This window comes from Spea bombifrons, chromosome 1 (assembly GCF_027358695.1).
Source record: "Spea bombifrons isolate aSpeBom1 chromosome 1, aSpeBom1.2.pri, whole genome shotgun sequence".
NCBI classification, from domain to species: domain Eukaryota; kingdom Metazoa; phylum Chordata; class Amphibia; order Anura; family Pelobatidae; genus Spea; species Spea bombifrons.
In genome coordinates this window covers 21,146,058-21,170,638 of record NC_071087.1, presented here as the reverse complement: position 1 = coordinate 21,170,638, position 24,581 = coordinate 21,146,058, and the positions used below count along the sequence as shown (strand labels likewise).

The 24,581-nt window shown below is 36.8% G+C and overlaps 1 protein-coding gene across 5 annotated transcripts in view; it reads left to right on the top strand.

The window, feature by feature from the left end:
- Positions 1 to 22,865, top strand: part of ATP8A1 (ATPase phospholipid transporting 8A1) — a 90,172-nt gene extending 67,307 nt beyond the window's left edge. For all 5 annotated transcript variants that reach the window (XM_053458412.1, XM_053458415.1, XM_053458410.1 and 2 more), the window contains 10 exons: positions 2,777 to 2,851; positions 3,601 to 3,723; positions 5,532 to 5,610; positions 6,420 to 6,481; positions 7,658 to 7,714; positions 9,287 to 9,394; positions 20,102 to 20,190; positions 20,362 to 20,454; positions 21,870 to 21,961; positions 22,252 to 22,865. In XM_053458412.1, the coding sequence (XP_053314387.1) occupies positions 2,777 to 2,851; positions 3,601 to 3,723; positions 5,532 to 5,610; positions 6,420 to 6,481; positions 7,658 to 7,714; positions 9,287 to 9,394; positions 20,102 to 20,190; positions 20,362 to 20,454; positions 21,870 to 21,961; positions 22,252 to 22,349 (876 nt within the window). In that variant the 3' untranslated portion in view covers positions 22,350 to 22,865. The remainder of the gene's footprint in view (positions 1 to 2,776; positions 2,852 to 3,600; positions 3,724 to 5,531; positions 5,611 to 6,419; positions 6,482 to 7,657; positions 7,715 to 9,286; positions 9,395 to 20,101; positions 20,191 to 20,361; positions 20,455 to 21,869; positions 21,962 to 22,251) is intronic.
- Positions 22,866 to 24,581: the final 1,716 nt, after the last annotated feature.

The following is a 24,581-nucleotide window of genomic DNA, read 5'->3' as shown; positions in this document are numbered from 1 at the left end:
AGAGTGGCATATAGAGGGTTAAGAGGCACATCATGGGGCAGAGTGGCAAATAGGGGGGTATAAGGCATTTCTGGGGGCAGAGTGGCAAGCCTGGGGGCAGACTTGCATAACTGGGGGGGGCAGGTTGGTAAATAAAAGGAAATAAAAAATATATTTTTCTCAATCATAGCTTTTATTAAATATGAAAATTAGTTTACATGAATTAATATTTACTAGTAAAACTTTTTTCCTATAGGGTAGTCTTATATTCAGGCTTTTTGTTTTTTTCCTAAATTAATATTTTGATTTTGGGGGGTCGTCTTATAATCGAGCAAATACGGTAATAAAGAAAATAATAACTTTCTTTTATTTAGTTGACTTATTTCATAAATTGGGGGTGCATGTTTGAACCAACAGAGTTATATAGTTCCTTTCCTAATGCAACGTAGAAATATAACCAAGTGATAGAATGGCGGGAATACTATTTAATGTAGTGATTTGAGTCTCTTTCACAGTAACACTTATTTCTTAAATATTTCCATCACTTTAGTGTATATGATAGGTGAGAGCTTGTTTTTAAATCATCATGGTTTGCCCCCCCCTTGCAAATGCCTAATTCCTTTGTATGCATTTGTCCCTCCCCACCTTTGTTCCATGCGGAAGCTTCGAATTAACGCACGGAATGTATTTACTTTTTCATTATTATAGAATGCATATCAGGGTACTTCTTTACGCGTTGTATTTTTTGCGAGGCTCTCTGGGACATTCATTTAAAGGGACAGTATAGCCATTCTTTATTGTATATTATTTACCAATACTATGCCATTGTATGTTGCTGCATTAAAATCATCGAAGCCGCTTACTATGCACATACATTCCAGTCTCCTAAAATGGTCTCAATGGCAATAATTGATATTATTATTATTATTATTATTATTATTATACACAGTAACCTTAGTGCAACTATTAACCCGAGCTGTTCAGCTCTCTGCGTGTTAATGCTTCCGGTTCCTGGACTAGTGCTACAGCAAGTGATGGTAAAAAAATGGGGGTTACTTTATTTTTCTCTGCGTTATTCATGAAGCAAAAAGCTGCTGTCAGAACCCTGTCAATAAGGAGTGGACTTTGCCGTATGTTTTCCTCTTGGAGCCGAGTTCGGAGTGTTAGTCCAGTCCCAATGTCCTACTAAAAAATAAATAAATAAAAAATACGATTTAAATTTGCGTAACTATTGTTTTAAAACTAATTCAAATGTAAGGGTAAAATAAAACTGTAGTTAGATACGAAAAACTATGCTTTTGAAAACTGCATATAAAATGATTGCCTTTCTGTGTGATTCAGTTTTATGAGAAAACCCTGAAAAGTGATTGTTTAGTAATACTGCCCTAACCTCTCCCAGTAACCTTTCTCATGCTGCCAGTTTATACTAAAAAAAAGTCCATTTGCATGAATAACAACACATTGTTTGTGATCTGCAAATTAGAAGGAATGCCGTTTTTCTTTTCTTTCCTCCATTTGTAGCCAATCGGTTTTGTTTTTCTCCTAGAAGTGAAAGAGCGGTTTTGTCCTTAGGGGGCTGCTCTTTTGGAAGGCAGCTTGAGTACATATTGATAAATGGTGAATTTGTAGGAATTCATGCTTCTGTAATATGGTTAAATGAAGCATTCAGTGGGACAAAACCTGCTACGTTGTCCCTAAAATTCATTTGTACTACATGTCATGCACTTTTGGTTTCTTGGTGTGGGGAGGGTTTCTTTTTCTTTCAGTTCTGGGTAATCTTGACCAGCTTGCACACTTCATACACTGAAACTACAGAATTTTATGGTTTAAAAAAAAAAAGTATTACTACAGCCGTATGGTCATTGAGAATTGATATTACCATATTTGCCTGATTATAAAATGACCCCCAAAATTTTAATATTAATTTAGGAAAAAAAGAAAAGGCCTGAATATAACACTACCCTATAAAAAAGTTTTACTAGTAAATATTAACTCACATGTAAACTATTTTTTCATATGAAATAAAAACTGATTCCAAAATTTTTTTTTTGTTTTTATTTCCTTTTTATTTGCCAACCTTCACCCAGTTATGCACATCTGCCCCCCAGATATGCCTTATATGCCTCTTCCCCCCCCAGAAATGCCTTATACCCCTATATTCCACTCTTCCTCCCTGATATTCTTTTTAACCCCCTATGTGCCACTCCTACCCTCCCCCGACTTACCAGTGCTTCCCTAGACTTGTCCCCCGTGCTTCAGATTCCTTGGTGTAGTGGTGCCAGTCGGTGGAGGTCTGTGCGATGTGGGCAAACAACCTCCGTTGCTGCTGCCGGCACTTCCGCCGGGGTTTCTATGGAGGAGCACCGGAAGGTCATGTGACGCCGGCGCTCCATCATAGAAGCCCCAGAGGAAGTGCCAGCACCAACTGAGGTTGTCTGCGCGCATCACACAGACCTCTGCCGGAGACGAGGATCCAGGTCTCCTGCAGCGCTGAGGGGGGATCTGGATCTTAGTCTTGTAGTCAGACCTCTATTTGAGGTCTGATTGGAAGATGACCTCAAATATAATACCATGGTTATTTTTCAGAGTCACTTTAACCTGTAACTTGAATTACAAGTCAAAGTGTCATTGTTAATTAGAATAAATTGTACATTTAATGTAGAATAAATTGTGGTGATGATTACAGTGGTGAGCAACACACTTTATACCAATGTGAATTTCACTTCTGGCAACAAAAGGAGTAGCAGAGGGGCCATTTTTATTCGGTAGCTATAAGGTATTTGTGTTTCATTTTCAGATCTGGTTTGCATTTATGAATGGTTTCTCTGGACAAATACTCTTTGAAAGATGGTGTATTGGCCTTTACAATGTGGCAAGTATATTTTTTTCTGCACATATAAACATTTAAATTTAAATTGTTCATTTATTTTTACATTGATTTCGATCAGTTCATTTTGTGTGTTGTTGCAATGTAGAGAGTGAGTGTGAGAGCAAACACCACAAGGGGACTTGCTTTATTTATTCGATGTGCTAGGTCAAATATGTAGTCTTTGGGTAGGAGAAAGCTATAGTCCCTCGAAAAGGGATTTTACGGGTCGGGTGCACAATGCTAATCTGGCTTGCCATCAGGCCAAACTTGTCACCATGAAAGGTTCCACAGACACAAGATATAATATACACACACTAGAACATCTCAGTCTGGAAAGGGTTACACAACCAGGCTCTAGTGCTCCACCATCCGGTACCAGAGCCTTAGTGACCCAATGGGTCAGTAGTGAGTATATATAATTATATATAGTTAACTTCAAGTGATTGTACGTGGAATCGTGGGTCTGAATTACTCCACAGTGCTCTGAGACTGATCAATAACTGTGGGAAACATTGGACTCCAGTTAGTGCTGCCAGAAGTGCAATAATCAGGTTTTATTTTAAGGGGCAATTACTTTTTGCCACTGTGTTGCATAAACTATATGACACAAGTTTCAGAATGAAGTGTTATATAAGGTTATTTTTTGTAATCTTAATTCTTAGTGCTAAAATATTGAGTAAAGAGAAATCAGGTGGTATAGATATGCAAACAGAATAATAACTTTTGTTTTCTTTCAAATTTTGCATTTTAAGATGTTTACGGCTCTTCCTCCTTTAACTCTTGGAATATTTGAGCGTTCTTGTCGGAAAGAGAACATGTTGAAGTATCCAGAGTTATACAAGACATCACAGAAAGCCCTCGACTTCAATACAAAGGTAACATCTGGCTGTTGTACTAGAATTAGAATAGTAAACTTAATTTACTCCGGTAAAAAGTTTCATATAACATTTATTCCAGCTGAAATACACATCCCTTAAAATGGCGAGAGTCACACTAAATAACAATCTATTATCGGTTAAACGGCTTTGTGCCGGTATTCTGTGAATGCAGAAGCAACTATAAAAAAAGAACTAAAAAAAAAAAAAAAAAAAATTCTTATTGTATGCCACTTCTTAATCTTAAACCATGATTCCCCTTTTCCATATTTGTCATAATAGATTAAAAAAAATATTCTAACATAAAAAATCGAATTTTTTGAATATATTTTTTTCTTTACATATTGCCCTATATTACATTTTTAATGCGATTGATTTACGGGCTGTGGGGATACCTTTTTGTAATAATTGTTTACTAATGGGCCTAAGGGGGGCACGTTTTAAAAATATAATTTTTTTTTTTTTTTGGTTTTGCATTGGTCCCAGTGCAGTATGGTTTAAGATCCTTGATGTTTTTGATGTCCCTGGGCTCCCAATAATTATTTTGTTTTGTGCCCTAATTTTTTTTTTTTTTCATTTTTTTTGGAAGGGGGAGAAACTTCTATTTTTCTTCATCTCCTGATCTGACTGTGCTGGATCACTGTGCTATCATCAAGCAGGGCTCTGTAGCCCTGCATTGCTTATCATAATACGTACAATTAGCCAGCATGGGGTGCAATGAGAGAGCCCAGCAGGGTCTTGAAACCGTCCTCAGTTGGACCGGTGGGTGTCAGCGCTGACACCTACCTGGAAGGAAATTGAGGAATTAATTATACATAATGTAGTTAATAGTTTTTTGTTTTGTTTTTTTTTTATTTTTTTTTTTTTACCAAAAACATCTTGTTTCTTTTTAAATCATTTTGTAGGAACAAAACTTATTTTTCTACATCTGAGTAGCTTTTTATTGTGCTAAAGCTAATTACCTCCCGAATGACAATCGACTGGCAATAAAAGAATACAAACATTCCTCTCTGGTTTAACGCTGACAAAATTAGAGGATTCCATTGCTTATCTTGGCCTTTATTCCAGAGCCGTTTCCAGAGAGAAATACTTGGTTAAATAAAAAGAAAAGGCCGTTAATGTGCATGTGATTTGAGGCAGGCGACCTGACAAATGGGAAATGATGCAATTAATCAAATATACAGCAAACCACTCTGCGATATTAGAACTGTTTTTTCTGGATTAAGTCTCGAAGTTTCATATTCAGCAATCCTTTTCAAGATCATTATTTATATTTTATATTAATACCGATTGGAATAGGTTGGGGAATATTTGCATTTCGTTTCCAGTGTGCGGTATTTGAGAGGCTTATTATGGTAAGGAGGGTGAAAGGTTAAAAGGGCCCCACAGGGTTATAAGATTAGTATGTGACAAGTAGGGGCCGGGAAAATGGAAGAGCTTAGCTCATTTATCATGCCCCCACCTGTGCTTTCTGTCACATCCAGTCCGAAGGCAATGAGGCAGTAAGTGTGTGGTGGGAGCCATTTGGGCAGTAAGGAGTTAACCAAATGAAATGATATCGCCGAATATGGAATTCAGTACTCTGTGGTGTTTTTGGTATTTTACATTTCTGTGTTTTGGGGGGGTTTTGTACTATGAATCAGGCCGTCTGTTTTCCTCTCGGCCGTCATAGTCCTTTTGTCTGGCTGCAGCGCTGCTGCATGCCGCTCTTCGTACAGTTCCGCTGCTTGAGCACAGATAAAGATGTGCCACGGTTCGCTGACCTCGCTCCTATCAAACTAATTTCTTCTGTCTCTCTATTCTCCCAGGTTTTTTGGGTTCATTGCCTGAATGGCCTTTTTCACAGTGTCATCCTGTTTTGGTTTCCGTTAAAAGCCCTGCAGCATGGTAAGCATTCTCCTCCTTTTGGTAAAACTAAATTGAAGGAGACGGGGCTACCTTGTATCTATTCTTAATCATGCAGCACGATTTAGGTTTATATGAAACGCGGCTTTGACTTTTCTACCAAATGCACATGTGGTTTGCCGGATGAGAAGAATAGCACTGCGGAAATGCCTTATAAACATTTCCACTCAAAAATGACCATATTCAAATCCTTGTTTGCGCTTCACATATGCAAAACCATTTAGGTTTTGAGTTGATGAATTGACCCGGCGTGGTTTTTAAATATGATCTGCATAGTACAGTATTTGTCTTTATTCTCCCGACACACTTTCTCTAAAGTTGGAGTGAATGAGAACATTTGGAACTTTATTTTCTTTTTCTTTGTAGCTTCCTCGCTTAGAACATATCAGTAGAGGAAGAAGTCACTTTAGGCCCCTGAGATGCATTGGATTTCAAATAATAACAAAATCAAATGAAGATTTGATTTGAACTTGCCTCATTCAGAAATGTCAATAGTCCAACTGCTGCAGTCAGTTCTGGTGCCAGGGGGGTCTCGTTGTTGTTATGCTTGTTTCAAAGAACTTGATTAAGAACTTTCAATCTTACAAATACCCCAATTTAAGATTTAATTAGGCCCTAAAAAGTTCAATGTGTGCTGACTACAGATCAGGTCAGACATTTGGCTCATTACATTTGAAGAGTTAGGTTGCCAGAAAGCCATTTTTTATATTGTTTGTTTCCACATTGTGTATGTTGCTATGTGACACACACACACATTTAAGTGCTACATTGTATTCTGTTTTCTTTTTTAGATACTGTCTTTGGAAACGGAAAGACGTCAGATTATCTTTTATTGGGAAACATTGTTTACACTGTAAGAATTTTAATTTGGGTTATTTGGAATAACACAAATGTGATTGTTTGTTTTGTTCTATACCTTCCAAACACTCAAGAACCTGTCAATACAATTACAAAATGTATTGTTAATATTTAAAATGACTATTTTAGCTGGGAACGGCTGATTTTAAAAGGGATATCTTCATTGACATGCGGAGGCCCTTTATTAGCAGCCATCACTCCTGTGTTCCAATGGCACATTGTGTTTGCTAATACATGTTTGAGTTTAAAAGGCTAATTGATCATTAGAAAAAAAATGCAATTTGTTAGCACAGCTACAAATTCTTTGTTTTTTTTATGTAAAACCCAAACTTCTGAACGGTAGTGTGTGTGTGTGTGTGTCTGTGTGTGTGTGTGTCTATAATATTACACAAACACACACACATACGAATGTAGATTTTGTTGTTAAATATTAGTAAATTTGATTTACCGAACAACAGGTTGAAGGGTGTCTGGCTCAAACAAGCTTACAAGCTAGGACAACAAGAAAATATAGCAAAACAGTGTGTTGTAAAAAAGGAACAAGCTTATTTAAGATGAGGCACCATAGTAGTACATAATAATATAAAAATCTGAGGAAGTTGGGCGAAAAATCTGTGAAACACCTTCAAGCACGGCTGGACAAATCCCCGGGGCTACTAAATTTCAATAGCCATCACCAGTATGTGCAGTTTCATATTATTCAGTATATTGTACAGCAAGTTGCATGTGTTCTCAGACAGGAATACACAGAACACAGCAGCTTTCTCCTTAATATTCTTGTATAATGTCTGTAATTTAGCACTTTGACTGCTTTGTAGACTTGTATACAGATGGAAGGAAAGGTTCCCATAGGCTAACTTCACAACATATCATTCACACACCTGCTTTTTGGTTCAACAGGTTTCATTAGTGTATCTGCAAGTTACCTCAATATTGTTTTAATTGAATAGAAACAAGAGGAACATATAACTTTTATCTTTCACGCTTTAAGATCTTTCAGTCTAAAGTGTCCGTTTTACACCCCAGAGCAGCACTGAGGAGGCTATGGATTACTATGATTTTAAATAGGTTGCTTTTTACAGTTTTAAATCAGATTTTTTTTTTCTTTGGTTTCACAATTGAGTGCTTGTAATCCTTATGTGCCGATAACAATGATGTTTCTTTTTTCCAGTTTGTAGTTATTACTGTATGTTTGAAAGCTGGGCTAGAAACTTCACACTGGACAATGGTGAGTTAAACCTCTTTCTTAGAAGAAATGATTCTCCGCTCATCGTCACTTATTAGACCTTTAGTGGATTTGATTTCAATTCAATCCTTGTATTTGGGAGTTCCTTCCTTCCATCCTTGGTACGTTTACAAAAGATTTTTGTTTTAACATAAATCAGAACAGAATTTTTAAAAAGAAAGTCTATTTCAATAGGTAGAGATGAAATTCATTTTCTGACATCTTGTTATAAGATTCCTGAGGTCTCTTGAATAATTAAACCAAATTATTTTTTTATTAAAAAAAAAAAAGTGAGGAAAAAGAAAAAAAAATCCTAAATCATTGTTCATTTTTTACCTGTATTTCTATCTTTTAGTGCTGAAAAATGTGAATATTCTTTAGTTGTCCTTAAAAAAAACAAAAAAAAAACAAGATATTATTTGTGTGGGTGCACTAAACAAAATATTAGGGGAATTGGGGTTAAATAAACATATAGTCAAAATAGCAAAAATGCCCCATCATTTAGGGTGCTTAAACCCATCTATGAGAGATTAAGATAAATACCACAGCTTGGTTTCACGGTTATGGTCTTTCTAAAATTATGGGTACGTGTTTTTTTTCTTTTCGTACTCGCTGTTTAGTTTCAGTTTTATCTAACTTATGTGTTCACCTGTCCCACTCAGAATGCTTTTAACATAATCATTTCTAAACATTTCCTCTCCTTAGTGGGGCTGTAGAATTTCTCATTGTCCACTTACCCAAACAATGCAATTTGTAATGCATTCATCATAGCCACGCTCGTGAATGTTGTGTCTAGGTACATGGTGCTAATTAGGTGACAAGAGGTCAGCTATTTCCCATGTTTTTGGCTAATCCATGGGGATGTAGCTGGATTCCATATCACTTGTCCCGAAAAGTGGAGTAAGTGAGTGGGCTGGTAAAAATCACGTTTAGTACCACAGTAAACTCTATCTTGTATCTGGATGAGGAGATACACATAGGTGGGATATAGTGAATGACAAGCGTTTGCTTTTTTAGTTCATCTCATAATTTCGTATAAATAAAAGGGAAAAAAGTCTTCTCAGAGGAGCCAATGCTCTTCATCATGGCTATTAATATTTTGGAGACAAGTTTAAACCCCATGTGTAGGTAAGATTTTGTATCTGTGTTACTTATCAAAACGTAAAATGTTTTGAAATGTTTCAGAGAACTAACTGAGAATCCATGGCCTTTGTGAGAACTGATAAGGGGCAAGTTCAACCAAAAAAAAATTAAATAAATGACCTTGGGAGTCTCCAGACATTTTCAGCTGTTTGTAAAAACATTTTAAGATGATTTAAGCGGTCATTAATAATACAGAAAATGGATCCTCTATTTTATTAAAGCAATTTAGGTCCTCAAAACACAGCATAGTTTGGGTATATTTGGATGAGGATAGCTGATTTAAAATATTTATTCGTTTTCAATTGTTTTATTTTACACAAGAAACTATACTGTTCTGTAAGAGATGCCCAAGTAATAGTAAACACGAACTTTTTATTGTTTTGTAATAAATTTAACCATTAAAGTTTCTTATTTTTATATTTTTGTCAACAGTTCAGCCATATTGCTATCTGGGGAAGCATTATGCTGTGGATTGTCTTCTTTGGTGTCTACTCTTCCTTGTGGCCTGTGTTTCCTATAGCACCCGATATGTCTGGAGAGGTATGGTGTTTTTTATTTTTTATGTTACGTTAGGATAACATTTGTGCTTCTAGATTTTCAGTCTCCTTCCAGTAAAATGCCGTGTGTTTTGTGTAAAACCCCAAAACGTCCCAGATTCACCATTAGTATACTAGGAAACCCAACCAGAGTCTATCTGTAATCTCCGGCAGCGGAGTGGTATTTGGTCACGCTCACTTGCTGCCCACCCACTGCCTACTCTGCATATTTTTACCCCTTTAAAAAATATAACTATAGCTAGCTATACCCCTCTTCAGAAAATGGATTGCTCTGGACACCCGACCCTGGGAAAGTAACATGTAAAAATCAAGGCAAAAGTGTCCTAATCTATCCTCCTTTGCTAGGATTTCTATCCAGGTTCCTTTTTATGCCCTGGTCACTGTGCGTTACGTGTCTTCTGCTTTCTTTGTTTCACAGTGTGTATCATACAGCGTCGCTCTTTCCTGTAGTGTCTATTTGCTTTCTGTAGCAGCCAAGTGTGACCCAAAGTGCTAAACTTATCTACCTGCAATTTTTCTTTGCTAAAATACATTACTTCAATACGTATTGAATAACATACCACACACATACTCCATGGAGAACGTCATACCCAAAGTCATTTGTATGTTTCATTAGATTTTTTATTTTTAGTAGTAGGAAAACATTTTTATAAGGATGCTCATTTATGTTCCGTTCTGAGGATCACGCATTCAATTGCAGCTGGGTGAAAGAAATTCATTTACTTATGCAGCCCTTACCATATAGTCCCAGAAAATGAACCAGGTTGCCTCCAAAGGAAAGTGGTTGTCGACCTGGCGTGAGCAGCTGAGAAACAGCCCTATGTAAAGGACACGTGAAGAGTATAAATATTTGTTTCGGTATTGAAATAATAGTTAATTAGTTGCTGAAGGACAGACCATGACATAGCCATTTGTAATTAAGATAAAAGTATATCAACTATTCTCCCGATGAAATTAGACACCTTTTCAGTATACCCAGAACTAGTCAAATATCTGTCTCCGATTTAACACTTTTGTAACAACTCCCCATTCATGTTTCTAGCTTAGCAGTTTCGTGCTGGTGATATATGTAGACTTAACATCTTTGCGCTTGATATTATACACTCGGATCCAGCACAGATGACATAATGTCTCCCCACCTGGAATAAATAACTGTTTGTTCTCCGAGCTATAAAAGTCATCTTGCCTGTCATTGAGCCAGACTAAGTGCAGAAATGGTTCCCGCTGCTTCCTGTAGTATTTTCACAATCGTAAAACAGTTAAATATTGTTAGCAGCGTTCATATTTATTATTCCAAGTCACATTTCATTAAAGTGACAGTTTTGTGCGACATTCAGTATATATTCAGATTACTGTAAATCACATCTGCAGAGCTTGAGGTTTCATATTCTGGACCAAAAGCAGTATTGTGTTTTCTGTTTAACCGTTTGAGTGCCAGAGGCATGGTGAATGTTGGCTATAGTAGTCTAACCTTGAGAACCCCTTGGTGTAGTGAATTTGCCCTCTGTGGTAATGTGATTATGTTGAATGTACTCCAGACGTGTTTGTGACACATGATTTAATCACCATCTCTCCTCGACAATGTGGTTCCAACATGATTTACTATTTCTTTACTAGCCCCTGTTTTTCTTTCATAAATTGCAAGATGGCAGATGCCTTAACTTCCTCTTCCTGCACTCGCTGGCTCCCAGTGCCCCACATGCTTTGTACTGGTCACAGGCTTAGCTTCAGGCAGAATTAAAGCTATAATTAACCCACGACGTTTTGAGTAGAACTTTTAATTCTCAGTGATAAATGGTAATATTACCTTTTCTTTTTTCTTCTAGAAACACAATGCTATTTAATAGGAAATTTAAATATATTTGATGTAAAAAAAAAAAAAAAAAAAAAGTAAAACAGTGACGTTACACTACAAAAAAACCATCTTTTTAAGTCACATTGATTTTTATAGACTACTATAACAAAAAAAGCAGTTATATGACTTGCCCCTTCACCCCTATGCCGTAGGTATCCAAATGTTAGCCCGGTATAAAAGTTCATTTGATTATATAATATCCAGTTAGGCGTCTTGGGATGTTTTGTGTGTAACACTGATTTGAGGATAGGTGCCTGTGGCAACCATCACCGTAATTACTCGAGAGTACACACGTGGTGTGTATTTTTGATTTATAGCCCCTATGCCCTTCTAGCCCACTGCAACAGCTATGATGGAGAGATCGTGTTGTGTTATTACTCCTGCTCCACATTCAATAAGCCTAGCGTCTAGAAGATACTAGATATTAAAGTCAGGGGTAATGCAGACACAATGGATGGGATGATAATTCTTACATATCAGAAATGTCTTTGTAAACAACATTTGGGGTATAAACTGTTTTAGATGAGGATCCCGAGTGACCCTGAGTGAGAGTATGAAGAATTTTCACCTTGACTGACTTTTCAGCTGTAGCTCCAGAAAAACTGACATAAGTTTGTCCCGGGACAAATATATACAGGTCGGGACAAATATATTTTAACCTTACCTAAAGTCTGACCCTGACTTTTGTTTATGCTTATTGCAAAACTTAAATATTCCGGAAATTGCCTTTGTTTCAAAATGAAAGGAAAATCACTTTGCGAGGGGCCAAATCCACACCGTATCCATACTACTGTAAACAACAATGTCGCCGGCTACTGGTTATGTATCGTTTACATTACCCGACACTTGTAACAATCTATGGTATGTAATGTTTGGGGGTTTTTTTAGTCTAAATGGTAATTCTCTGTTTGATGTCAGTAAAATTAGCTCAAGGGCATAAGGGTAAAATGGCAGTAAAATTGCCTCTAGGGCGTGACACTGGTTATCAATTATATCTAACAGTGTATTTTACTTTGAAGAAAATTTACTTTTTAAAAGTGTTACTGAGCTCTTCTGTTGGAAAACAGTACAATGGCATTCTGCGTTACTCACTCAGTTACCCAAGTCTGTCTTATTATGGAGATGATGGTTACTAAACCAACCCTACCTGTCCTTCCCCATTCTAAAATGATTCCAAAATTAGTTTGAATTCTTCCCTATCATATATTTGTAAGTTGAGCCTAAACGTTTTGTGTCGGATGGACATAGGGAAATGGTTATTAGTGCCTGCTCTGTAGGATTTAAATATTACTCTTACCTCTTTTAGTCTTATTATTCTGCTAGGAAGTGTCTAAAGGTCTGTCTTTCCCTAAAGAGAAATTAACTATTTTATTAGCATAAAATCTTACTGCAGCCTTAATGGAAACATGCACTAGTACATTTTATATTGAGTAATCGGCACACAATCACTCAGCCACTAATCCACTTGAACTCATTTGAAGAGGTCCTGATTGCACCTTTGAGTATATTTGGGATGTGATTTGTGTGAGGTCCTTTTTAATGGATGTCTTTTTTCATTTTGGGCCATAGTTCTGTCAGTGGGTGTGCTTACTCGAGTGATGGGAACACATATTTTGCGATCTGACCCTAGTAAGCCAACCTTAGCTGTAGATTGAATGATTTCATTATGGCATATCGGCAATATAAATTATGCAGCAAGTAATGAAATAAAATGTTTCAAGATGTTATTTATATGAGGAGCTCAATATCTGTGAACCAACTGTAGTAAATGAGGCTTGCCATCATATAATGGAAAGCTTTGAAAGGGCTCCATCTGTTTCATGCTGTATCTTTAGGGATCAATAAAACACAGGCAAATGAAGTGAAACAATGTCTATGTATTTCATACACTTTTGAAACATAATAGAGATTTGCAGGGTAAACATGCTTAGATAATAGAATATATAAACGTACAGATGTTCATATTTGCAGGATTGTATTTCCCATGTTTTAAATATCCATATTTTGTAACTCTGATCAGTAGTTCAATGAGACCACAATTTCATTCTTTTGATTTGTTCAAATGGTAACAACCTTTATTCCAATTACATGAAACACATTGCATGAAAATGTAAATACAATAATAATGAATAAGGATTTTTACCATGAAATGTGTCACAGCAAAATCTATTTGGATGAAGATTTCCTTTAGTGCTCAGACAAATTTTGTTTTCCCCCAGAGTAATGAAGGCGGTTGAGCTGCAGAGACAGGGCATAGGACAGGCACAGAGACAGGACAGAGACACATCCAGATTGTACAGGACTAAATTTCCACAATATTAGATTTAAAAAAAAAATATGCAATATGCAATATTAAGCAATATTAAGTGCTGGGTAACCTACTTTGGACACTGGTGGTTGGACATGAAAGCAGCGGTTGGGTCTCTAAGGAAAGACTGGATAGATAACCACTTTTTGGTCCCAATAATGTAGGGGGTCAGTAGTAGGTGATAGTGGTAGTTCAAGGTAGGCTTTAACCATTTTAGAAGCACTAATCTTTGGGGAACTTGAGTGGTACCCATCAAATAATCTAGAGCCTCCGTCCAAATGGCTTCTTCTTCGGTGTATTTAGCGCTGCTCTGCATGGGTGCAAGGGATTGGACACGTATGAAGATGTTGCTGTAGGGATCTGTTCCATCATGTCCCCAGTAGAGTTCCAGTGGGTGACTACATTGTAACGTAGATGTACTGGACTAGACACACCTTCTCCTACTTCTCCCTCCGCTGCTGGCTTGGCTTTATGCTATGGTGAAAGTGCCTGGCAATTTTACGGCACTTTGCGATTAGTTTTGACAGCCTACTCTGCCCCACAGTTGGAATAGCTGCTGTTACCGCCAGATGCTGTATGTGCCGTGCAACACAAGCCCATATAGTACTCATCTTTGATGTGGCAGTAAACATGGTGAATGCAGTTGGTCAGTTCCTAAGAGCTGCCAAAATGTGAGCTGAAGTGTGCTGCTCATCCATAACCTCAGCGTGGAGTAGAAAGGATCTGTAACCCTGCTGCCCTGCCCTCGGATGTCACCCGTGTGCCTACACCAGCTTGCAATAGTACTGCCTTCCAAATATTTGGGCAGCCGTCAGTGAAAGAAAGGCATGCTGTGCACTTGGGGCGCATCTTTGGACCATTCCTCCTAACAATGAGACACGAGACCAGCAAAGGGAGAGCACTACGGTGCTGCTGAAGGTGGTGCGACGGGAGGCAGTAGTGGGAAGTAGTGGGCCTCTATCAGCTGCCTAAAGGGCTCTCCCTCAATCATGGAAAAATTTGCACTTCTGACAACGATAAGCTACAATGATACAATCATGTCAGTTTATTTGCTGCTTGCCCCTTGAATGCCCGTCTTCTAGGGTATGCTGGTGCTGTGGGTGTCTTTGCCCCACCTGTCTCTGGGAAGTAGTCTCACTCTTACAGAAGGCTGCGGCCTCACACCCTTTGCTGGGGCAGTTGTGGATTTGTTGGTGTCTAGTTTACCCGTGAAGCTGATTCAATAACCTACTTCTACCTATCAGTTTATTATTAACCCTTCACATGCAGTCCTTTCCCATCCTGAAAGAGAGCTAAAACTAATTGTTATGGTGCCAAAAAAGGCCAAACAGATGAACGAGCCTTAAAGATACTTTGGAGGTTTTGTTTGTTTTCGTTTGTTTCGTTGAAGACACTTTTAGTTATCGGAGATTCATAGAAATGCACAAAACTTGACACATTTAGTTAACCCCTTCGCGACCTTTGCCGGTTCAGGACCGTCATGACAAGAAGGTCACTAAATGACCTTTGACGGTCCTGAACCGTCAAAAAGTTAAATAAGCTTAGAAAGTGATCAAGGATCACTTTCTTCGCTTAAACGGCCTTGCTGCAATGCCTCGATGTCGAGGCATTCAGCAAGGCCGAGATCGGCATCGGGGGCCATGTCTGGCCCCTCCCCGGGGCGTCAACAGCCGCCATACATTGTATGGCGGCGGACGCCCGTTTTAAAAGCGTTTAGGAGGCGATCAACGATCGCCTCCTAAACTTAAATGGTGTCGCTGGAATGCCTCCATCAGGAGGCATCCAGCGACACCAAACACTTACCTTTAGGTGGGCTGTGACCGCTCCGGAGAGCGGTCACAGCCGCAGCTGCCGGTGATCTTCGCCATCAAGTAAGATGGCCGCCGCTCTGTAAAAAAAACAAACAAGAAAAAGTTTGCTAGATGGTCTCCAGACCCTCTAGAGAACTGGCTCCACTTGCTGGTTGAATACAGGTACTGCATTCAACCATGCAAGTCAATGGAGCCCAGCTTTCTAATCACTATGTGATCAGTAAAATATTCAAAAAAAAATAAAAAAAAAAAATGGAAAAAAAAAAAAAAATGTGCTAACATTTAAAAATAATTATGCAGTGATGTCACTAGATGAACCATCCAGTACCAGCAAAATGTGTAAAAAAAAAAATATAAAAAAAGTATTAAAAAAATAAAAAAAATAAAAAAATAAAGTTTATTTTGAGCAAGTGCTAACATTTCTCAAAAATCTCAAAGAGTTAAAATAAAAGCACTTCAAATACCCAAGGGGTGTCTAATATATAAAAAAAATGGCTGATGGGGTAAATTGGAGTGGCCTAGCTCACAGATAGGGCATAGGTACAGACTGACCAAAATGGAGAAAAAAAGCGCACTTCCCAAATGTGGCATTTTAAATCTGAAACAACCCGACAAACCCATGCATGTCGGGTATCACTGCACTCAGGAGATGTTCCTGAACACATATTGGGGGGTTGTTTGACAGTGACATATACCAGGACCTGTATATCTATAACTAAAGTACAATTTGTGTGAAAAAAATTACTATTACAAAGTTTGACAAAGTGTAGTTCTATAATTGGTGCATGGAAAGGGTTAAAATAACAGCATTCGGAATACCCTGGGGTGTCTAGTTTTCCAAAATATATGGTTTGAATGGGTTAAATTGAGTTAACCGGCTTCAAAGATATTCCAAAGAGGAGATGGAGGCAGAATGACCAAATGACCACCTGAATTACGCATGCCCCAAAAGTAGCCTTTTACCAGCCAAACAATCTGACAAACCCATGCATGTGGGGTATCGCTGTACTCAGGAGATGTTGCTGAACACATATTGGGGGGTTGTTTGACAGTCACATATACCAGAACCTGTATATCTATAACCAAAGTACAATTTGTGTGGAAAAAAAAATAAAAAAAATTACTATTACAAAGTTTGACAAAGTGTAGTTGTATAATTGGTGCATGGAAAGGGTTAAAATAACAGCATTTGGAATACCCTGGGGTGTCTAGTTTTCAAAAATATATGGTTTGAATGGGTTAAATTGAGTTAACCGGCTTCAAAGATGTTCCAAAGAGGAGATGTAGGCAGACTGACCAGATTTGTTAAAAAAGATTTGGAAATCATAAAACGCTGCTTGTACTTATTGCCCTATAACGTACAAAAAACAGCAAAAAAACATTGGGTATCTCTAAACTCAGGACAAGTAGTAGAATCTATTTAGCTAGTTTTTTTACTTGCTTTTTTAGGTGAGTAAAAGATTTTTCAAATAAAAGTCATAAAATGTCTTTTTTTTCAATTTTTCACCATGTTTTTTTTATTTTTTTTATAGTAAATAAGATGATACGATCAAAATAATGGTATCTGAAGAAAGCCCATCTTGTCCTGAAAAAAACAAAACAATATATAACTTATGTGGGTACACTAAATGGGTGAGGAGAAAATTACACCTGAACACAAGCACCACAAAAGTGTCAAAACAGCCTCGGTCCCACAGGGTAGAAAACGAAAAATGAGCCCGGTCCTTAAGGGGTTAAAAATGAAATTTGTACGAATCGGGATGCACAAGTCTAGTATTATGTGCTTAGTACTTTGCTGTGCCATATCCATGCTGCAGGCCATGTGTAAGATTATTGTCCTGAATTAGGTGTAACTGATTTCTGTAAAACATACAAAATACTTTTACAAAGCAGTATGGTGTTTTCTGGGGAGCCGTAGTTTACCAAATGATTGACAGCCGTGATTAGTCTGCCCCTTATATAGAACCAGCTGGTACTTGACCCGCAGTTTCTCTTTAATCGCTCCACATATCGCACTGTGTGTGGAACTATAATTTTTATAGCTTCCACTCAGCTTGACTTTATAAACATGTATATTTATGCCTTAATCGGTAGAACCCTCCAGAGGATTTATACCCTGTATAAGCTTGTACAGCTTATAACTAGATGTGATGTCATCGTGATTAACGCAGAGAAAAGCACCGGTGACGAGCACATAGCGCTTTCTGTGTGAGTTGGGAATGAGCTCTTTCGAGCCACCACTACACCTGCATCTTGGAAAGCTATTAAGCGTCCTCCGATGTGTAGAATAGAACAAAAAGCTTACAGAGCAACGTAGGAGGCATGGGGTGAGATGCATAGGTTGCTTTTCTGTTGACTACCAAACCTGAAAGGTTTCTGTTAAAGTAATATTGTGTGTTCTTTTATCCTGTACTGTGCATCTCTGCCTCTGTCCCAGCAGCATACCCTCTCTGGAAAACAGTGGAATACAGCTCATTTTTAGTTTGAAATAAAATCCACCGGAAAAACAGCAAATTGAAAAATAGAATTTCTTTTAATTTTGTTTGATATGCGTTATGTTACAGCAATGCCAGCAAACATATAAATCAGATTTATTATATAAATATAATTCCCTGTTTTTCTTTTTTTTTTTTTTTTCTTTTCAGAAGTTTTCATACCAGAATGTAGTGTGGTTTAAACTCTTTCCCCGAGATGTCTAATGGGTTCTACTTGTAACAGAAACTTTCATTTGGTTGGTTTTGTGTATTAATGTGTTATAAATGTTGAAAAAACACCTGTGAATCTTACGGGTTTTTTGTTGGTGACTTTGCGTTTGAACTCACTATACACTCGATGGCATCATGTTCCTCTGACCAAAGCTGCACACAGTACAGCTCATATTCTACTGTCGAGTTTGACATGATTCACGCTGCCATGAGATCGGGTGGATTTGAAGCGCCGAGCCCACCCGCGCTGCATCTAGTTAGTAAATATGTGATGGGTGATTATGTGATTTGTTATACCCAACAACCATCACTCTGGGTCGTGATTGTGAGTTCACAGTGATGGAGTTCAGAGATTCATGGCGTAATCGCCTTAATACTAAGTTGGAGCGTAGCATAATCATAAGCAAGTTTAAACATCTGAAATCACTACGACTGTTACCTGAATATGACACGGTAGAAAAAATGTTCCACCTTATGTACCGGTTCAGCCTAAAACAGTTGGATCTTAATTAAGGGTCCGTTTTGCCTGGCGTTGACCTCTATGTTGCAGTTATGGTACCGAACGTCGGCTGCCTCAGCATAACCTTCGTCACTGGCGCCACGTTCTATTTAATGAACACAGTATCTAACTCCATGTAGTACGCGCTATTCTTTCTTTGTACCTCGAGGCTGCTAGCCCTTCATTATTCTGGGCTTTTCAAGCCTAATTTCTGAGCCCTTATGAATTCCCACGAGAGCCACTTTTGTGGCAGATTCCATTTGGTTTCATAAGAAAGAGGAATCTTGGCATTGGCTGCAAATCTCACGCATTAGGAGCAGTTTGTAAACGGCAGTCCTAGTCAGACGGAGCCCATCCTTAGAACAGGCTGCCCCTGTTTCTGCCATTGTCTGAGGGATTGGTTTGTCATTTCCCAGCTGACCAGCTTGTGTGTGGAGAAATGTGAAAAGTTAGAAACAAAAATGGTTTCTACAGAGTTGAGGGGTAGCCTTTTTTTTTGGAACAAAAAAGGAAGGAAATGCTTCTGTGGGATTTTACTTTTCCCCTTTCTTGATCCAAAATATACAAAGAAGCCTTCTGTCTTTAATGCGAATGTCAGCTTTAAATCTTTTAGGTTTGGATTAACTCAGCAATTGAAGAAAAACAAAATCTGACAGGCTTTCAGATATGACGCGGAGAAAAACTTCACACCTCCCTCTTAGTTGATGTTCATTTGCTAAGCCAAAGGCTGGGTGAACTGAATAGGAACCCCATTATTCATAGTTAGCATTACAATGGTCAGCATTAACATCCTAAGGCCTACATTATAGCCGCTTCTCCATTATGCTGGCAAACGCTTGAAACGCGGTGTAGCTACAGTTAGAGAAACTCTTTATTTTGATCAATAAATATTTCCTTCAAAGGCATTCCTAAATATTTCTAGCATTGTTTATATCGTTTCCATAGTAGTCTCCTTGTAAATTAGCTGTCGGAGTTATGGAGTCGGTGGTGACCTCGTTGGTAAACATTGAGGAACAGAAGAAGCATTTTGAATCTTGTGTTGTCTTGCGATGGTTTATTGCTTGGCAGTTATTCTAAATAATAATTGTAATGATATTGTTTGTCCATTTTATGTGCTTTATTCAATAACCAGGTTATACAGAAGTCAGTAGATGCTAATCAAGTGTTTTAAACATTCAAGCGGTTAAAAACAAGCTTTTGCTTAAACGTGTAAATGCATTTTTCTGTTATTATTGGAGCATATGAGCAATTTCTGCATGACTGCACGTGTTTATTTTAGTTTTTGATGTAGATATATGGTGTTCCATAGAGTTTTGCAAAGCCTTTAGCTCCAGCAGTGTGACAGGTGTTTTCACACATTGTCGGCATGCACCGTTCATGATATTGACCACATAAGTATAAAGAAGAAAGTGTCGCTGTAATCTGAGCGTTCTTTTCATATATGGAAATTAAGCAATATGTATATGAAGAGAATAAAAAGCATTTTAACTCTGCATGATAAATCTCTTACAGGCAGATATGATGTTCCAATCTGGATTTTTCTGGATGGGTCTCATCTTCATCCCTATAGCATCCTTACTTCTTGATGTTTTTTATAAAACGTGAGTATGAACATTTTTATTTCTTTATTATGTTGATTTTTATTTAGCGTGAGATATTGCAGTTTTGGGAAAACGCAGTTCTTAGAATTGAAAAATGAACTATGCGTACACATACATTGTTTATTCTAAGTATTCATTATCTGTCATTTTTTTTATTTGCATATATTTAAGTGTGAAAAGAACCAGTTTCAAGACTTTAGTTGATGAAGTTCAGGACCTCGAAGCAAAGTCTCAGGATCCAGGTGCTGTTGTTCATGGAAAAAGGTATAGTTCTGCTTCAATCTTTTAAATATTGGCTAAAGATTTGCAGTGTAATAATTTAGTATTAGTAGTAGCAGTAGTGTTATAGGTATTTGAAAAACTGGAGAAAATGCTCTCAACTGATCTAGAACATCTATCAGTTAAAGTTATGAAACACCCAAAATAGCGGAATAGTGAATGAAAAAATAGACAGGTTGCTGAACACAAATCGAAAAACAAAATAAAAAAACTTAACAAAAAAGGTCTCCACCGCAAACGAGTGACTTAAATAAGTAACAAACTTGAGTTATTTGCTATTGGCTTATAGGTTTCCACCATGATATGCTAATTAGAATGTAGGAATCCCAATCTCTATTTATTTATTTGAGTCACTAGTTTAAGTTTTTTTTATATTGTTTATCACCTGTCATTCTTTCTTTCAATTTTTGTGTTTTTTTTTCCATTCACTATTACATTTATTTGCATAATCTTCATTATTTGGGGTGTTCAATGTATCAATAAAGTTATGTTTTAGATCTTTTGAGAGCATTTCTCCAGTTTTTTATTATTTGTTTTTCTAGGGTTTATGCTCCCTTCACCAGGGTTTTTTTTATACTATTTAGGACCTCCAGCGGTATAGTTGGTAGTATTATTTAGTAGTATTATTGAGTCAACTAACCTTGAATTCTGATTGTAATACTTTTGCAATACTTTTTGGGCTTTAAATGTAATTTGTGGGATAAAGGAATTGATGCATTTAAATTTCTCGGTTTTATTCATGAAAATTCGTTGCAGGGATTCAGAATCTGTTTCCATAGTTATAACTATACTTTCCAACAGGACCAGATTGTATATACCTAGTTGTGCAAATGAATCCTCCATTATATGGTTTGCCATATAAACCTTTGAGTATATTTGATTCATTGGGTTGTAAAGTAAAAGACTATCCCCTCAGTGGGAAGCTGGTGTCTGCTCCGTACCGTCAAATAAACAAATGGCTCTGGCACTCGCACTTTCCTTTATTCAACAAAATAATCCAACAGTAGGCGATAAAATGTTTAGCAGCACGGCACATCTCTGCTACAAAAAGCTTCTACAATGTGCAGTGCTGTCTTTATCACCGACTGATGGATTATTTGGTTGAATATTTGGATGCATCATTTTCTACCTGCGCTAAATCCTCAAACCTTACCAATGCTGGTCCCTGGTCTTGTCCATCCCGTGGGTTTTTAAATCCACTCACTATATTAACTCCTAACACTTCTGCTGGAAAGCTGCTCTACTTCCACTACTTGTAAACTGTGACCTAGTAGAAAAATTGTCAGAATTGTCTTCAGTCTCATGTAATGAATCTGAAAATGTGTACATTCCACTTTATTCAAAGTGTATTTGAACCCATGCAAATGTGTGTATAAAATGCCCTTTTTCCCCTCACACAGCTTAACCGAGAGAGCTCAATTACTGAAAAACGTCTTTAAGAAAAACACCACGAGCATGTACCGCTCAGAATCCGTACAGCAAAATCTGCTACGTAAGTTAGTCCTTCATTTTTATTTATGTTAGTGCATATTTTTTCCCTATGCAGGGGTTCTCCACAGCTTTTTTTTTTAATGTTTTAAAAAGTTTACATATATACTACAGTACAGAATAAGTGTGGAGGTAAAAGTATGTATTTTAATTAAGTGCTTTCAGTATTACCATACCTTCTTTTTTTTACCATGCTGTCTTGTAACTTTTTGTTTTATCGCTGCTGTTTTATTAAATATCGGTGTACTTAAAATTCTTGACCACATGCTTACCAAATGTCATTTTGTTCTATAGATGGATATGCCTTCTCTCAAGATGAAAACGGAATAGTCTCACAGTCTGAAGTGATCAGAGCTTATGACACCACGAAGCAAAAACCAGAAGAATGGTAAAACGAAGCTGATGTGGGTTCGACTGTGCGATATGCTTCAGTACTAAACCACAAGACGTGTGTGAGATAAAACGCTGTCTTCTCAGAGCTCCTCCATAGAGCTTTAAAAAAAATAAAAAGTCTGTGGTCAAAACATCCTTTTAATAATACAAAAAATGCTTAAAAGACGACAGTTTGTGCAACTGAGGCAAATGTGTAGATTTCAGTCGTGACGATACACTTCAAACATACTTTTGCCGCTAGTTTTTAACAATAACTAGTGCAGTATTACTAATGAGAGCGAAGATTCGTCGCAACAGGGAGACTCTTAAACCTTTACCACTGTAAATAATGCTCGTGATGTGCTGCCCAAACAGAGTGCTGAAAGGTAAGGTAAGAAGATCTGCCAAAATATCTCATTCATATTAGGATTAGCTTGCCTCGCCACCAAGGGGATAAAGTATCCAATTATTTGAATAAAAATGTTTGCCAACGAAGAAGGTGTTTTCCCATATCACTTACTTCTATGCTCACAAAATGTAGAAGAAAAAAATCGGAAGGGAGTACACTGCGATATGTGACGCCTTGTCTGCTTGCCTTAATGGCACTTGCTCTTATTGTCTGTTGTACACCTTCAGCCTTACTAATACTTCCCCTTTTACCTTCCCTGTATTTAAAAAAAAAATGTGAATGCAGTCTAAAAGGTGGATTTCACAAACGTCAATTTTTATTTATTTTTTTTACACAAAAATTTCTTTTTGCAGCTAAACTGTTTTTGTGTTCATACCTTAACATTGTATTAAAGTTTTGCCAATTTACTATTTATTAAAAAAAAATGAATTTAAACAAGCAACTAGATTTCTAAGGCAATTTTAAAGTTGGGGTTTTTTTGTATTTTTTTTTTTTTTAGAAGTTTTTTTTGTTTTGTTTTTTATGGATAGTTCTTAAGCTTTTCGTTGGTTTGCAATAATTTATTTTTTCCCAGAAATAATTTTTTCAAACTAGAATTAAATGCTACATACTTTATCAATAGGTTGAACATTCCACATTATCTAAATTGCTTTTCCCAAAATGTGTAAAATAATTTTACTTTTCAACTCATTCAATGGACTTCACATGTTCATATTTAATTAGTTACACTAAATTCCCTCTCTGCATTTCAACCTGTTGGAAAAAAAAAACTGAAACCAGACTTTTTTATAATTAAAGTGTCCTCCATTTGTTATTGTTAGTAACTATAGTAAATCTATATAAAGTTCTATCCAGTTGTAGAATCTATTTAGAGTCTGTAATTAAAAATAAATCACAATGTAGCTTATACTGATATAATACAGAATTCCATTAAGTGCCTGCATAGAAATTACAAAAACACTTCTCTGTTTTTGGGGTTTTTTTTTTTTTTTTTTTTTTAATTTTAATGAATTTTGTCCAGATATAAAAAAAAAAAAGGGTCCACCATGAAGTGTGATATTTAACAATTTCTAATTCAGTCAGACCCTAACTATAGATGTCATTGTACACTTTGACTAATATGGTTTGTTGTCTGAACAAATATTTCTTATGGCAACAATCCCCTATATACTATAGTTTTACACAAAACAGACAATTTACACAAAAAGGGTACCTTGTGTAAGCATTGCTTCCTGGGTAGCATTTCATGCCATTTTTTTGGAGAGAGAGAAAAGTGATTTTTGAATCGCTGTGTACTACAAGCATATAAAAGTTATGAGGATAATTGAGTTCTAGAAAATACAGACAACGCAAAATGTGATCTATTAAATGCCTGTAAGGATGTGAATACACAGTTCATGTGCTTTTTAATGTAGTTTTAATACATTTTTTGCAAATTTCTACCATCATGTACTTTAAAGACGTTTAAAGCAAAAATTCGTGAATTAGTCTGATACAAACATTGTACATGTTTTATACAAAATATATATATAAAATATAGCTTTAAACTTAACCAAAATACATTTTAAGAGATTAAAGGTTAAACATTAACTGTCTATAGTAAATGTAATCATAAACATTTCCACAGATCTATTGAACATTTTCGTGGAATGTTTTGCCATTTGTTTTCTTATTTTCTTATTTTTCTATATTGTATATTACTGAAACCTCTGCAGAAAAATACCCAGAATGTAGTATAACAAATCAAAGAAAGTTGGCTTTTTACTTTGAGCATTGTAACTTCCCATTCAGATCTTGATGCAAAGATTTTTTTTTTATTTTAAATTAAAGTTGTTTCGAATTT